At 48.5% G+C, this 13946-nt stretch overlaps 1 protein-coding gene across 1 annotated transcript in view; it reads right to left on the bottom strand.

The window, feature by feature from the left end:
- The window catches only part of LOC120939827 (NXPE family member 3-like), a 36638-nt gene extending 22921 nt beyond the window's left edge, over positions 1–13717 (bottom strand). The window contains exon 1 of the mRNA XM_040352205.1: positions 13583–13717. Within this exon, the coding sequence (XP_040208139.1) occupies positions 13583–13651 (69 nt within the window). The 5' untranslated portion in view covers positions 13652–13717. The remainder of the gene's footprint in view (positions 1–13582) is intronic.
- Positions 13718–13946: the final 229 nt, after the last annotated feature.

Here is a 13946-nt window from a genome sequence, read left to right as displayed (position 1 = left end):
CACGTAGCTATACGTCGCCTCGCCCAGCAGCCAATAGGGGCGTCCCTGACTCCCGTGCGCGTGCCCGGCAGGCGCGATTGCCGCCGGGCACCTAGCGATCGCTCGTTACAGAGCGGGGACCGGGAGCTGTGTAAACACACAGGTCCTGTCAGGGAGAGAAATGCTGATCTTCTGTTCATACAATGTATGAACAGCGATCAGTCATTTCCCCTAGTGAGGCCACCCCCCCTACAGTTAGAACACACCCAGGGAACATACTTAACCCCTTCCCCGCCCCCTAGTGTTAACCCCTTCACTGCCAGTGGCATTTTTATAGTAATCAATGCATTTTTATAGCACTGATCGCTATAAAAATGCCAATGGTCCCAAAAATGTGTCAAAAGTGTCCGAAGTGACCGCCATAATGTCGCAGTACCGAAAAAAAATCGCTGTTTGCCGCCATTACTAGTAAAAAAAAATATTAATAAAAATGCCATAAAACTACCCCTTATTTTGTAAACGCTATAACTTTTGCGCAAACCAATCAATAAACGCTTATTGCAATTTTTTTTTACGAAAAATCGGTAGAAGAATACGTATCGGCCTAAACTGAGGAAAAACATTTTTTTCTATATATTTTTGGGGGATATTTATTATGGTAAAAAGTAAAAAATATTCATTTTTTTCAAAATTGTCGCTCTATTTTTGTTTATAGCGCAAAAAATAAAAACCGCAGAGGTGATCAAATACCACCAAAAGAAAGCTCTATTTGTGGGAAAAAAGGACGCCAATTTTGTTTGGGAGCCACGTCGCACGACCGCGCAATTGTCAGTTAAAGCGACGCAGTGCCGAATCGCAAAAAGTGCGCTGGTCTTTGACCAGCAATATGGTCCGGGGGTTAAGTGGTTAAAGCTATGAGTCCAAGGAACATAACTTCAGATATTTGCAGTAGGAGTAATCAGGCATATTAGAAGCAGGTAGTCCACTAGAAGAGGGGGTTGGGGGGGGGGGGGGAGTCCCTCGAAAGGAGAGGGGAAAACAGGGGAAAAGGTACGGGATGGGGGGGAGACAGGAAATACTCAGAGAAATAGGGGGGGGGGATCAGACCTTAGAAATATTACCCCTAAAGCAGAGCAGCGCACATCATCAGGCTCACTACCTCCATCAGCAAGAGGCCTAATCGGCATTTGGCCGTTTCTCAACCCATTTCCCACAGATTTTATTAAATTTCTTGGGACACTTACGGCTCATATATGTTAATTTATACAGGGGGAGCGACTGGTCAATCATTAACCTCCACTGTGAGACCGTTGGGGGATCTGCTAATTTCCATTTGCACAAAATTGTCTTCCTGGCATAAAAGGCTGAATAGCAGGGCTTTTTTTCAGCGGGAACGCAGTTCCGGCACCTCCAGAACTGAATGTATGTAATGGCAAGGGGTGCCGCTGGGTGCTGGAGGGTCAATTGATGATGGCTGCTATTGCTATTGTTGCTGGAGAGGATCTATTTTTGCGAAAGAAGAGGGCCTGGGGAGTTCTTTTGTTGCTCAAGGGGGGTCTATGGTTGCTACTAGGATGGGTCTTATGTTGCAGTCGTTGCTGGGAGGGTTGTACTGTTGAGGGAGGGGTCTCTGTTGCTGTCTGCTGGAGGATCTATTTATGTTGGCTACTGGGGAATATATTGTTGCTAGAAAGCATCTGATTTTGCAGGGGGGGGTCTATAGTTGCTGGGGATGTCTACTGTTGCTGATGGGGGATCTATTGTTGCTAGGGTTGGGTCTTATGCTGCAAGGAGGTCAATCTTTGCTGGGAGGATCTACTGTTAAAGGAGTCTAATGTTGCTGGCTGCTGGAGGGACTTTTGATGCAGGCTGTTGGGAGTCCATTGTTGCTGTAGTGGATCTATTGTGCGCTGGGGTGTCCATTGTTGCTTGATCTATTTTATGCCTTTCTTGTTATCATTAACAAATTTCATACAACATACTTAACACCACAAAATGATACTTGGTTCTGTATTCTCTAAAAGGGGCAGCACTGGTAGGGGGTGAAACCTAGGGATGTTGCTCAGAGGCGGGTAGGGGGTGGAGTCAAGGGATAACTCAGACAGGTGGAGTTCCTGCACCTATTCTATGAGAAAAAAGCCCTGCTGAATAGAATACAAACAATTGTTTGTGTCTATTGGGGCGTGACAGTGTCGCATCCTCCCAGTAGAAGGACTCTAGGATCGGTGTCCACCCGCAACCCACCAACGTCGTTAATCTCAGTCACCACTCCTCTCCAAAAATCCTGTATTATAGGGCAAGTCCAGACTACATGTATAAAGGTCCCCACTTCAGTCAGGCATTTGGGGCATTGGTCCGAGCATGACGGGTAAATTCTATCTAGTCTATGGGGGTGTAGTAAGCCTTGTGTAAAATCTTAAGTTGTATATTTCTGTCTCTGGCAGAAATCATTAACGGAAGGTATTGTTGAATCCCCTCATCCCAGTCATCCGACTCCAGGTTTGGAATGTCGCTCTGCCAGCTATGGAAGAGCTGTGCGTTCTGGTTAGTGTCTGAGGAGGATATTCTAAGATGCATGGACGAGAGGATCCGGTCTGCATATCGGAATGACAGGTATGACTCTATACTGTGGGAAGCAACTGTCGGGGCTTGTGGAAACTGCGCCTGGATAGTATGGCGCAGCTGCAGGAATCTAAAAAACATCCAGGAGGGTAACTGAAACTTGGTTTTAAGGTATCATACGGTAGGAGGGTACCAGTCGGCATCACATGCTGAATCTTAGTGATTCCAAATCTGGCCCATATACTGGGGTCAGGCACCCTCTGTAGGTGTGGAAACCGTGGATTTCCCCATAGTGGAGCATGGGGAGATATCATCTGAGAGGGACACATAGATCTAGACATCTGATCCCAGACCCTAATTGTGGTTTTCATGGACGTGGTCATAGTGGCATGCGCCTTCGGTCCTCTGTACACAAGGTTACTCAGCGCGGCGTAAGATCCTAAAATAGCTGCCTCTAGGGTGACCGCAGGGTTCGAGTCAGTCTGTGCAAACCACCATTTGACGGAAATAGGGTAAGGAAAGTCCCCCTCTCATCAACGGCAGCTGTAGTTTGGATTTGGCTATTCTCGGGGAGCACCCCTGCCCAGATAAAGTAGCTAACCACTCGATCCACTTTAACAAAAAAGGCATTGGGAATAGGAACCGGGGTGTTCCTGAATACATAAAGGAATTTAGGGAGGAAGGTCATTTTTATGAGGTTAATTCTGCCTACTAGGGAAAGGGGCAGTGTTTTCCAATGCTGACATTTAAGTGTCAAGTGTTGTAGTATCGGGTATACATTATCTTCTAGATAGAAGGAGGGATTGGCCTGTATTTCTATACCCAAGTATCGAAACTTGGGAACCCATGACAGTTGGGACCCAGTAAGAGGGGGGGGGGGGGCGGGGGAGAAGGGGATAGAGAGAAAAGAAGGGACTTCGACCAGTTGACCTAAATGCCCGAGAACACCCTAAAGCGGTCTATCAGTGTCAGAGCCGCGTCAAGGGACTCCAGGGCATCAGGCAGATACAACAGGGCGTCGTCTGCATACAGGGAAATCTTCTCACAAATAGGCCTTACTTGGATACCAGGTATCAATGGGGACGCCCTAATCAGGAGAGCCAGAGGCTCCATGGCCAACACAAAAAGGTCCGGGGATAGCGGGCAACCCTGCCTAGTGTCTCGGCTGAGGGGGAAGGGTGAGGAGAGGATCCCATTTGTTCGAACCCTGGCTGTAGGGGATCTATACAGCAGTTGTATCCAGGAAACGAAATTCGGGCCAAATCCAAACTTGGTCAAAACTCGCCATAGGAAGGGCCATTCAATCGAGTCAAAGGCCTTTTTATCATTTAGGCGATTAGCAAGTACCTTCATGAAGATCTTTGCATCCAGATTAAGTAGGGAAATTGGGCGATAAGACCCACAGAGTTCTGGATTCTTACCCGGCTTAGGCATGACAATGATAATCGCCTAGACATAGACTGCGGAACTTGATTAGCCTCCAACACAGTTAGGAAAAGGGAGTGAAGACGGGAGGTTAGAACATTGCCATGCTCCTTGTAAAATTACGCCGGGAGTCCATCCAGACCCGGTGTCTTTGCCGTTTCTGGAGAGAAGCAACTGCATTCTGCACTTCTTTCAAGGTGAATGGGGCATCCAGTCTATTGCGGGTGTCAGGGGTGAGCTCCGGGAAGTCCACCGTCTCCAGAAAAGTCAGTAAGCTATCTGTAGTGTAAGTCACCCGGGAGGAGTAGAGTCTAGTATAGAAGGTCTGGAACTGGGCATTAATCTCCACTGGGTCCAAAAGTAAGGAGTCATCATCTATGTCCCTGATACAAGCAATATGAGCCATCAAAGAGTGCTCTCTAGCAAGCCAGGCCAGTAATCTACCTGTGCGATCACCTTGCTCGAAAATTCTCTGGGACTGTGACAGAAGGATTTTCTGGGAGGATGTAGCTCGTAGGATGGCTATCTCTTTGTTAAGCACTTGCAGGTGACCATAGACCTTTCTATCCCCAGTGCTAACATATTGCGTCTCCAAGCTCTGCAACCGGTCCTCTGCCTCTTTAAGGTTTTGAGAAGACTCTTTGTGCACTCTGCCAATGAGTAACTGATAATGGCCACGAATGTGGGCTTTAAAAGCATCCCAGACAACTGCTGGTGCAGCCGTACCCTCAATTTGCGGCCAAAAGTCAGCCAACTCAGACACCATGGCCGGAGAGACTCGTTCATCAGAGACCCAGAAGCTGGACAACCTCCACAAAGGGGGACCTGCATCTAGGCCAATATCCAGCTGCAAACAGACTGGAGCATGGTCAGAGATACCCCGTGGTAGGATGGAAGAAGCCAGAGTGTGAGGTAGCAGAGGGTCACTCACATATATAAGATCAATACAGGAGAACGTTGCATATGAAGCCGAGTGACACATATATTGTCTCTCCCGCGGGTGCTTCTATCTCCACACGTCATGTAGCCCGTATGTCTCGGCCCAATGGCCCATCTAGACAAAGGAGAGTCCACTGATGGGTCGGGAGATAGCTTGTCTATACAAGGAACGGGGGGCATATTAAAATCACCAGCTAGGAGGACCTGTGCAGCTGGATACTGCGCCACTATTGGAGCCAATTTAAATAGCAAAGACATAGTAGTTGGGGGGAGTATATAGATCCCTAATAACCAGCTCACATCTGGCACACATAGCATGAATTACAACATATCGCCCCTCAGCGTCCAGGTGGAGATCTAGCAGTTCAAATTGCAGGGACTTGTGGATGAGGACACTAACCCCTCTGGCGTATGAGGAGTAAACCGAGTGATAGGCTAGTCCTACCCAGGGTTTCCTAAGGGCCAAAACTCTACTGCCCAGTAGATGGGTTTCCTGAAGTATACATATGTGAGGACGGTGTTGTTTTAGGAAATTGAATAGTAGTGTGCATTTGATTTTAGAATTTAAACACCGGACATTCCAGGAGATTACAGTTATGGGGGCCATTGAACAAGTGTTCGAAACTGCAATGTAGGCCAAATCTCCACCTGCAGCGCGCTAGGCGCTAGTGCTCTAGTACAGAGCAAAGGTACAGAAATCCTGTGAATCATAGCCCTTGGAAGGTAGGAGGATTGTAATAACCGTAGATGCATAGTAAATAGGTGTACCAAAGTTAAGGTTACTATATAAACCTGGGGTGAAAGCCACCCAACCATAACACATAACCCAGACAACTTCCCCACCCCCCAACCAGCGCCACTCCCCCGAACTCGGGTGCGCCTTAATCCCAAAACCAAACATGGCTACTGCCAATAGGGGTCCTGTATCGTGGCGTACCAGGGTAGGCAGCAAACGAGCGGCGCCTCAGTCCATCCACATGAGAGACCTCCGGCCCAGCAACAAGAGCAAAACCAAAAGTGTCAATACAGGATAAAGTGTCCCTGCAGATAGAACGTCTCTCAGGGTTCCTGGGGGCACAAACTTGGTGGTCGTTACTTCTTCTCAGAACCATGGCTCCATGGGCCATGTCAAGGAAAACAGGGGGGGGGTGCGGGGAATGGGAAGGCCCGGATGAAGACAGTGGGGCAATATTACCTCCCCCAAGGGCTGTGGTCCTCAACGAGAGTCACATGTCTCAGGAGAGCACACATGGGGGACAGCGGTGACTATGGAAAGAAAAATGTTTCACTGGTGAGAACCCGCTATGTACCAGGATGCAGCTGCACCCATAATCCCTATAACTAGTGCATAGAATGTTCTAATAACAATGGTGCTCCATTCAGGCAATAGGCTTACTAGCCAAGTATCCCCCCCCCCCCCGTAGAAACACCACACATACCACATCTGCCCACACTAGTAGGGTAAAGACATCTGGAGTGCATGTGGTATCAGGGGTAAAGGCCCAGCATCAGGAAAAAACAAAAATCAAAAGAGGTGCACACAGAGGGACATCAGGCCCTGGGAAGGCTATCCAGCCAGTGTGAGGCATCTTCAGGGGACTTGAAGAAACGCACCGTCTCGCCATCTTGCACACGTAGCCTCGCTGGAAAAAGCATGTTATACTTGATTTTCCTGTTTCGAAGATTACGCTTGACATGGTCGAACGATCTCCTCTGCCGGTGGGTGTTCATGGAGTAGTCAGGAAAGATCATGAGCTTGGTGGCTTTATAACGCAGGGCATCAATCTTCCTGGCCTCCCTAAGCTCCATGTCTGTCTGTAAAGTTGAGCAGTTTTAGTATGAATGTGCGCTGTGGGCTCCCAGCAGGGGATCTGCATTTTGGCCGCTGTATATATGAACACCAGTATTCCCATTTTACATAGTCGGCTTGCTCATTTATTCCCCACCGCTCATTAGGCAGTAGGTGGAAATAGCATATTCATTTGTTTACAATAGTCGTGGGTTTTTGCCGATCTATATCTAACCATCAAAATGGCCGCCGCTGTATTGGGAGACAGCGATTTTCCAAAATGGCCCCGGATGCACTTCAGCCCTCAGTAGATATAAGGAATCTTTGCTCACCCAATCACAATCCTCTGATGAAGTCACGTGACGTGATGCAACGCGTAAGGAGCACGTGACCGGAAGTGACGTGGAGCCAGCCCGTCTGTCCAGTGAGATTCACCACATAACTGCGTTTGGATGCTTTATTTCTGTAAGCATAATATTTTAAACAATAAAGTCGCCTGTTTTAACTTTACTTCACTATGAGAGCTTTCCTTTTGCTCTTCCCCTCTGGGTAAACCATTACATCCTATTGCGAGCCTCGATCTTCTTGAAATCCAGCATCGCTATTAGGAGTATTGAGAAAACAAAGCCTCAAGTTTTCCCGCAGCTCAGCATGTTTGCCTGCAGCGTGATATGCTCAGTATTTACATGTTGGAGGTAGGCGCTCTTTGAGCTCACTGTATAAGAAGATCCACAGTTATTTCTCCATTTGAAGCAGTCATTTGGCAGCACATATTACTGGACTTTATACATTGTTCACTGCACACTGTTTTGTATTTGGCACAGTGTTATTTGATTTCAGCACATATTGGCATTACTATCAACACAGTTGATTATTGATTAACTATTGTCGTTCTTTGCACTGTCGTTTTTTGCACTTTTAGTTGCACTTTATTGGTACACTGTTAGTGGCTTTAATAGTGTGTTTTACATTTACACATATTTATAGCACGCTGCACTTTAGTGTGTTAGGGATTGCGCTCATCACCTTTTCTTTTATTCCACTTTGTCAGTGATTTGCTACACTCATAGATTCGAGCAGCAATCTCATTTATTACACATATCCTATTTTTAATTCCTCATTATTCACTTGGCTAGCGCAGAAGATTTTCCTTTATTTTTTCACTGGTGAGAACCCGCTATGTACCAGGATGCAGCTGCACCCATCACCACTAAAACCACTATAACTAGTGCATAGAATGTTCTAATAATAGTGGTGCTCCATTCAGGCAATAGGCTTACTAGCCAAGTATCCCCCCCCCCCCCCCCATAGAAACAGCACACATACCACATCTGCCCACACTAGTAGGGTAAAGACATCTGGAGTGCATGTGGTATCAGGGGAAAAGGCCCAGCATCAGGAAAAAACAAAAATCAAAAGAGGTGCACAAAGAGGGACATCAGGCCCCCATAGAAACAGCACACATACCACATCCCAGCAGGGGGCCTAGTTGCCGGCATCCTATGCGCCCGCTCCACTACAAAGTGGGCTGAAAATGAGGCCTGGGGCAAAAGTGAGCGGAGCAGCCGCTCCATAAAGGTTGTGATGTCAGTCCCCTCAGCCCCCCCGGAAGCCCCACTATGCAGAGATTATTCCTACGATTTCTATTTTCGGCGTCCTCAACGCGAGATTCCAGGCTCTTAACTCTAAGGCCTTGTACAGACGAGCAAACATGTACGATGAAACCGGTCCGCCGGACCGTTTTCACCATACATGTCTGCCCGGGGATTTCTGTATGATGGCTGTACTCACCATCATACAGAAATCCGCGCGTAAACAATACGCGGGGCGTGGCCGCGCCGTCGCGGCGACGATGACGCGGCGACGTGGGCGGCCCTGCCAGTTCAATGCTTCCACGCATGCGTCAAAGTCATTCGACGCATGCGAGGGATGGCGGGCGCTCGGACATGTACGGTAGGTCTGTACAGACGACCGAACATGTCCGACGGACAGGATTCCAGCGGGCATGTTTCTAAACAAGTTTGGAAATATTTGCCCGCTGGAAAAAGGCCCGGCGGGCAAATGTAAGCTGGAATCCTGTCCGCTCGGGCCTACACACGACCGAACATGTCTGCTGAAACTGGTCCGCGGACCAGTTTCAGCAGACATGTTCGGTCGTGTGTACGGGGCCTATGGCTCCATTCACACCTAGGCGTATTGTCGCCTGTAGCGTGACGCTATTGCAGCCTGCAATACGCTGGAGGGGTGATTTTACATTGTCGGCTATGGAGATGGTTCACCTCTCCACGCCGAACCCCGAAACGCCTGAAGCTCAAAACAAGTCCCGGACCTTTTTTTCAGGCGGCTTTCGGCATTCGACATAGCCGACAATGTTGATCACCCCTCCGGCGTATGTTACTGCGGCGTATTTTACCGCGTTTTGTCGCGGCAAATCGCGGGACAAAACGCCGCAATTTGTCGCGGCAAATCGCGGTAAAATACGCAGCGTTCAGGTGTGAATGCAGCCTAACTTTCAGTGTGTGTAGCGAGGCCGCATGGTCATGCAGCATGTCCTCCGCATCACTCACCCTGTGCTCCACCGTAGTGACTCTGGAGCGGATCGTGTCCACATCCTTGCGTATAAGGCCCAGCTCCAGCTGCAGCGAGTCTATCTTGCCTGTCAGCGTGGATTTGCAGTCCGTGATCGCATGCATGAGAGCGGTGAAATTGCTCTGCTCCAGCAGGGCTGGATCCTGATCGCTCTCCTCCGTCTGCGATGCCATACTGGAAGTTTGGACAGGAGCAGGGGAGGCCGGCACCCCGCTGGAGGTTTTAGGGCGTTTGGCGGGAGTATGAGGAGTTTTTCCCCTTGCGCATCCCGAGCCGAATCTCAGGCGGCAGCACCTCCGGCATAGATCAGGGTTGATACTGCAGGGAAAAAGGGTGAAAGTTGCTCGATTCGGCCGGTGCTCCCCTAATGTGCTGTCGCTCCGGTCGCCATCTTGGACACGCCCCCGATCCCTGCATACTTAGATGCGCCCCTTTTAAACATCAACCTTGTGAGTTCCTAAATGTTGTATCTTCTTTAAATGTAACCATATTGCTACACTTAGAGGAGCTTCTCTTTTATACTCAGTTGTGATATGACACTACATGGATATCAAGACATCACTTGTATATCAAGTCGAAATTTAATAAAAATGTTTGCTTGTCTTGCAAAACGCTCTCAAACCAAGGTTTTACTGTATTTATATAAAAAAATAGGACTAAAGTAGGGTTGTCCCGATACCACTTTTTTAGGACAGAGTACAAGTACCGATACTTTTTTCCAAGTACTCGCCGATACCGAATACTGATACTTTTTTAAAAATGTGTCCCCAAATGCAGCCATGTCCCCCCACAAATGCAGCCATGTCCCCCCACATATGCAGCCATGTCCCCCACATATGCAGCCATGTCCCCCCACATATGCAGCCATGTTCCCCCACAATTGCAGCCATGTCCCCCCACATATGCAGCAATGTCACCCACATATGCAGCCATGTCCCCCCTATATGCAGCCATGTCCCCCCTATATGCAGCCATGTCCCCCACATATGCAGCCATGTCCCCCACATATGCAGCCATGTCCCCCACATATGCAGCCATGTCCCCCCTATATGCAGCCATGTCCCCACATATGCAGCCATGTCCCCCCTATATCCAGTCATGTCCCCCCTTATATGCAGCCATGTCCCCCCTATATGCAGCCATGTCCCCCCTATATCCAGCCATGTCCCCCCTATATCCAGCCATGTCCCCCCTATATCCAGCCATGTCCCCCATAAATCCAGCCATGTCCCCCATATATCCAGCCATGTCCCCCCATACCTTGATGCCGCCGCCGCATGGTTAAACAGCGTGCGGGGAACATCACAGCTTTCATTTGAATAGCTGTAGTGTATCGGATGAGGCATCAGGGGCATTTGCGGGAGTACAAGTACTCCCGCAAATACTCGGTATCGGTACAGATACCGATACTGGTATCGGTATCGGGACAACCCTAGACTAAAGTGGTTGTAAAACTCTGAATGAAAAATGAACAAAGCATATCCTTCTATAGTGTGTACGTACCTCTATCCAGGCCCTAATGTAATTTTCCGCTGATCTCTCTTGCCTCTGCTATCTGCATGAGTCGCTTTTTATAGTCTATACCGGGGGGTCTCAAACTTTCTAAAGAAAAGGCCAGTTTAATGTCCCTTAGGCTTTAGGGGGGCTGGACTGTGCCCAGTGGGAGTAAACAATCCCCGATACTTGGTATTAGAGGGAGAAATAGTTGGTCGCAGTGGGGGGGATAGTGCCCCATTTTTGGTGTCAGTGGAAGGAATAGTGCCCCATTTTTGGTGTCAGTGGAAAGAATAGTGACCCATTTTTGGTGTCAGTGGAAGGAATAGTGCCCCATTTTTGGTGTTAGTGGAAGGAACAGTGCCCCATTTTTGGTGTTAGTGGAAGGAACAGTGCCCCATTTTTGGTGTTAGTGGAAGGAATAGTGCCCCATTTTTGGTGTTAGTGGAAGGAATAGTGCCTCAAGGGTCGCATCTGGTCCCAGGGCCGCAATTTGGAGACCAACCCACCCTGGCAGCATACAGCAGGTGACTGACAGCCTCAACTGTGTATAGTTCCCTGTATGTGTGTGTATGTGGTGGTGGTGGTGGGGGTTGTCTATTCCCATCATTCAAGTCTCAGATTACACTCAGCTGTGCGCTCTATGCTGTGCATTGTTTAACATAGCCTTCTGCTGAAGAGAGAAAAATTCTTTAATCTGTGTACTTTAACCACTTAAAGCGGAGTTCCACCTAAATTTGTATTTATTTTTTTAAGTCAGCAGCTACAAATACCTTATTAGTGCCCACCAAATGCAGCCTCACCGTGCCCATCAAATGCAGCCTCACCGTGCCCATTAAATGCAGTCTTACTGTGCCCATCAAATGCACCCTCACCAGTGCCCATCAAATGCAGCCTCACTGTGCCCATCAAATGCAGCCTCCCTGTGCCCAAACAAATGCAGCTTTACCAGTGCCCACCAAATGCAGCCTCACTGTGCCCATCAAATGCAGCCTCAGTTTGCAGCGTCTGGGCACGGTGCACCCACCCAGGATTGGCCGCAGCCAGAGCTCAAATCGGCCCCAGGTTAGGCGGCCTCCCAGGAAATTTTCGGCCAGTCCGGGCCCTGATCCTGGTGGACCAGTCCTGTGGGCCGTTTGTTATCTTTGAGACACCTGCTGTAGAATAATGTCTAGAAATGGTCATACAAGTGTTCCTATTTCAAGGAAATATTTATTGGCCCGGATTCACAAAGCACTTGCGCCGACATATCTCGAGATACGCCGCGTAGGTGCAAATATGTGCCGTTGTATCAATGCGCCGGACTCAGAAACTAAGATACGCCTGAAAATAGGCTTCATCCGACCGACGTAACTTGCCTACGCCGGCGTAGAGTGGGCGCATATTTACGCTGGATGTATTTGGCGCTCCCATTGATTTTCTATTCACATATGCAAATGAGTGAGATACGCCGATTCACGAACGTCCGTCCGTCCGACGCAGTGCGCGTAAAGTCATACGTCCGGCGTAAAGTTATGCCCCATAAAGGAGGTGTAACTCAGCAGCATCCATGCAAAGGGCTGCACCAAGGAACACAAGCCGACGTATTTTACGTAGGACGTGAATATGACTAGGCGTAGGTTACGTTCACGCCGTAGGCAGTGATCCGACATATCTTAGGCAGTTGTTCCGACGTGATTGTGAGCATGCGCACTGGGATGCGCCCACGGGACGGCGCATGCGCAGTTGGCGATTCGTATCTGTCTGGCGCTGGGCCCATCATTTGCATGGGGTCACGCCTCATTAGCATGGCTCACGCCCACTTCCACTTACGCCGACTTACGCCTGAGAAACCCAGCGCAGATTTGGGAGGAAGTGCTTTGTGAATTCAGTGCTTGCCTCTCTGCGCTGCGTCGGCGTAGCGTAAAGGAGATACGCTACGGCGGCATAAATATGCGCCAGTGGCCCGGATTCAGATACAATGGAGTATCTATCTGCGCAGCGTAACGTATCTCAGATACGTTACGCCGCCGTAAATTAGGGCGCAAGTTCCGTATTCAGAAAGAACTTGTGCCCTAAGTTACGGCGGCGTAACGTATGTGGTCCGGCGAAAGCCGCCTAATTCAAATGTGGATGATGTGGGCGTTTTTTTTTTTAATTCACTGTGACCCCACGTATTTGACGTATTTTACGAACGGCGCATGCGCCGTTCGTGAAAGAATCCCAGTGCGCATGCTCGAAATTACGCCACAAATCGTCAATGCTTTAGACGTGAACGTAACTTAGGTACAGCCCTATTCGCGAACGACTTACGCAAATGACGTAACATTTTCAAAATTCGACGCGGGAACGACGTCCATACGTAACATAGGATACCCCTCATATAGCAGGGGTAACTTTACGCCGGAAAAAGCCTAACGTAAACGACGTAAAAAAATGCGCCGGGCGGACGTACGTTTCTGAATCGGCGTAACTACCTAATTTGCATATTCGACGCGGATATCTACGGAAGCGCCACCTAGCGGCCAGCGTTAATATGCAGCCTAAGATACGACGGTGTAAGAGCCTTACGCCGGCCGTATCTTAGTAAAATTCTGGTGTATCTTGCTTTCTCAATACAGAAAGAAGATACGCCGACGCTTCGTAGCACTTACGCAGCGTATCAATAGATACGCCGACGTAAAGGCTATCTGAATCCAGGCCAGTGTCCGTGAATCCGGGCCATTGAATTTTTTTTTTTTTGTAATAAATCCCTAATAAAAAAACGTGCATACAGAAGGAGATGTGACATGCAAGGATTCAGTCATTACAGACAGACACACTTACCCCGGTCATAATGAATATAGTAAGGGTCCAAAGAAACGGGGCGCGGGTCCGGATCTTGCTCAGGGCCATGAGTCTCCAGCAGATAAACTGTCACTGTGAGTAAAGTTCTTTTACAAAACTTCACAGAAAAAGAAGGAGCTCCGTCTCCCACAGAAGGAAGAGTGAAGGATGTGTAAAACCTATTAAATATTAACTACACTACGCAAAACCATATTACAGATGTAAGCCTTAAAGTGGATGACAGGCTCTGTGCACTGTGATACACATAAACAATAGTCATTTTTAATCAATACTTGTTTTTATCTTTGAACTACAGTTCAGTGTTTCTAAATGTAAAAGAATGCACCTAGGCAGGGGCGTGGCT

This window comes from Rana temporaria, chromosome 5 (assembly GCF_905171775.1).
Source record: "Rana temporaria chromosome 5, aRanTem1.1, whole genome shotgun sequence".
NCBI classification, from domain to species: domain Eukaryota; kingdom Metazoa; phylum Chordata; class Amphibia; order Anura; family Ranidae; genus Rana; species Rana temporaria.
Note: the sequence above shows the minus strand (reverse complement) of the source record. Positions and strands in the feature narration are given on the sequence as shown.